The sequence below is a fragment of the Sinocyclocheilus grahami genome, unplaced genomic scaffold, assembly GCF_001515645.1.
Source record: "Sinocyclocheilus grahami isolate Dianchi unplaced genomic scaffold, SAMN03320097.WGS_v1.1 scaffold4822.1, whole genome shotgun sequence".
NCBI classification, from domain to species: Eukaryota; Metazoa; Chordata; class Actinopteri; order Cypriniformes; family Cyprinidae; genus Sinocyclocheilus; species Sinocyclocheilus grahami.
In genome coordinates this window covers 8,618-9,967 of record NW_015509683.1, presented here as the reverse complement: position 1 = coordinate 9,967, position 1,350 = coordinate 8,618, and the positions used below count along the sequence as shown (strand labels likewise).

The 1,350-nt window shown below is 37.0% G+C and overlaps 1 protein-coding gene across 1 annotated transcript in view; it reads right to left on the bottom strand.

The window, feature by feature from the left end:
• Window positions 1-27: 27 nt before the first annotated feature.
• LOC107576996 (E3 ubiquitin-protein ligase RNF4-like) overlaps window positions 28-1,350 on the bottom strand; it is a 9,101-nt gene continuing 7,778 nt past the window's right edge. Inside the window, exons 4-5 of the mRNA XM_016263115.1 lie at window positions 1,052-1,117; window positions 28-427 (exon numbers count right to left, since the gene is read on the bottom strand). Of these exons, the coding sequence (XP_016118601.1) occupies window positions 278-427; window positions 1,052-1,117 (216 nt within the window). The 3' untranslated portion in view covers window positions 28-277. The remainder of the gene's footprint in view (window positions 428-1,051; window positions 1,118-1,350) is intronic.

Genomic DNA, 1,350 nt, shown 5'->3' with positions numbered 1-1,350 from the left:
ACACACACATATATATATATATATATATATATATATATATATACGCATATATTCACAATTTAAAAAATACTTAATCCTGGACTAAGTGCCCTTTTAGTTCCAACAGAATCCCGCAAGTCAAAATAATGCCAAATATCATCTGATCTGATCATCTGATATCACATATCGGCATTGATGTGTGAAATATGAAACAGCCAGTGACCATATGGAGCTGTGAAATTGTTTCATGAGAGCGTACTACAGAACTTTGTGAGATGCACACGGCTGATCTTTACCATTAGATATATATTGGGTGATACTGTTTGTGTGTGAGCTTCTTTCTACATGTAGGGCAGCTGTGAGCTCTGCTGAGAGAGTCGCGGATGCACTGACTGCAGAAAAGGTGGCCGCACTTTGTGGAGACCATGAGTCGACCACTGTCGATGATCTGAAAATGGAATCAAAGCCAGACATTTCAATTAACCAGAGAAACACATTATAGACTAAAATAAATAATTAGTTCAATTAAATAGTTAACTTCAATCCAAAATCAAAATGGTTCATCATTCACTCACTCTCATGTCACTGCAAACCCAAAACATTTTCTTGCTTCTCTTTCTCTGCACTTTCCATCCTTTTTGGAGCTTTAAAGCCCCTGGTCATCATTTATTTTTATTCTTTTAAAAATCTCTTTTTGTGTTCCACCAAAAAAAGTGTATCAACATGAGTGCGAGTATAAGATGACAGAATGTTCATTCAGGGTTGATTTAAAGGGATAGTTCACCCCAAAATGAACATCGTCATCATTTACTCGCCCTCATGTCGTTCCAAACTCATAAGACTTTCGTTCATCTTCGAAACAGAAATGAAGATCTTTTTTTAATGAATTCTGAGAGATTTGTGTCCCTCCAAAGCGCATTCAAACAAAACTTTCAAGCTTCAAAAAGTTCATAAGTATTATGGGTTTAGAATGACATGAGGGTGAGTAAATGATGACAGAAAGTTAATTTTGGGGTGAACTAACTGTATAAATGAACTGCTTATGTGATTAGTTGCACATATAACCACTTACCTCTGAATAAGCATCCATGCAAACAGGACAGCTAACAGCCCCTGGCGTAGACCTACGGACAGCAGAACACCCCAAAACAAATCAACACAAATCAAATCAGTGTAAATCTTGTAGTGCATATTAACTTTCAAATGTAACAATTCACAAAGCTGCATCCACAATTTGCATACAAGGATGAAGACTACATTTATTTAGTTCTAGACCAATCTAATCTGTGTGATGATGGATGAGTGTGTGTACTAGGGTTGTGACCCTGAGGAAATTTTCCCACCGGTTAATCGACGAGTGACAACACCGGT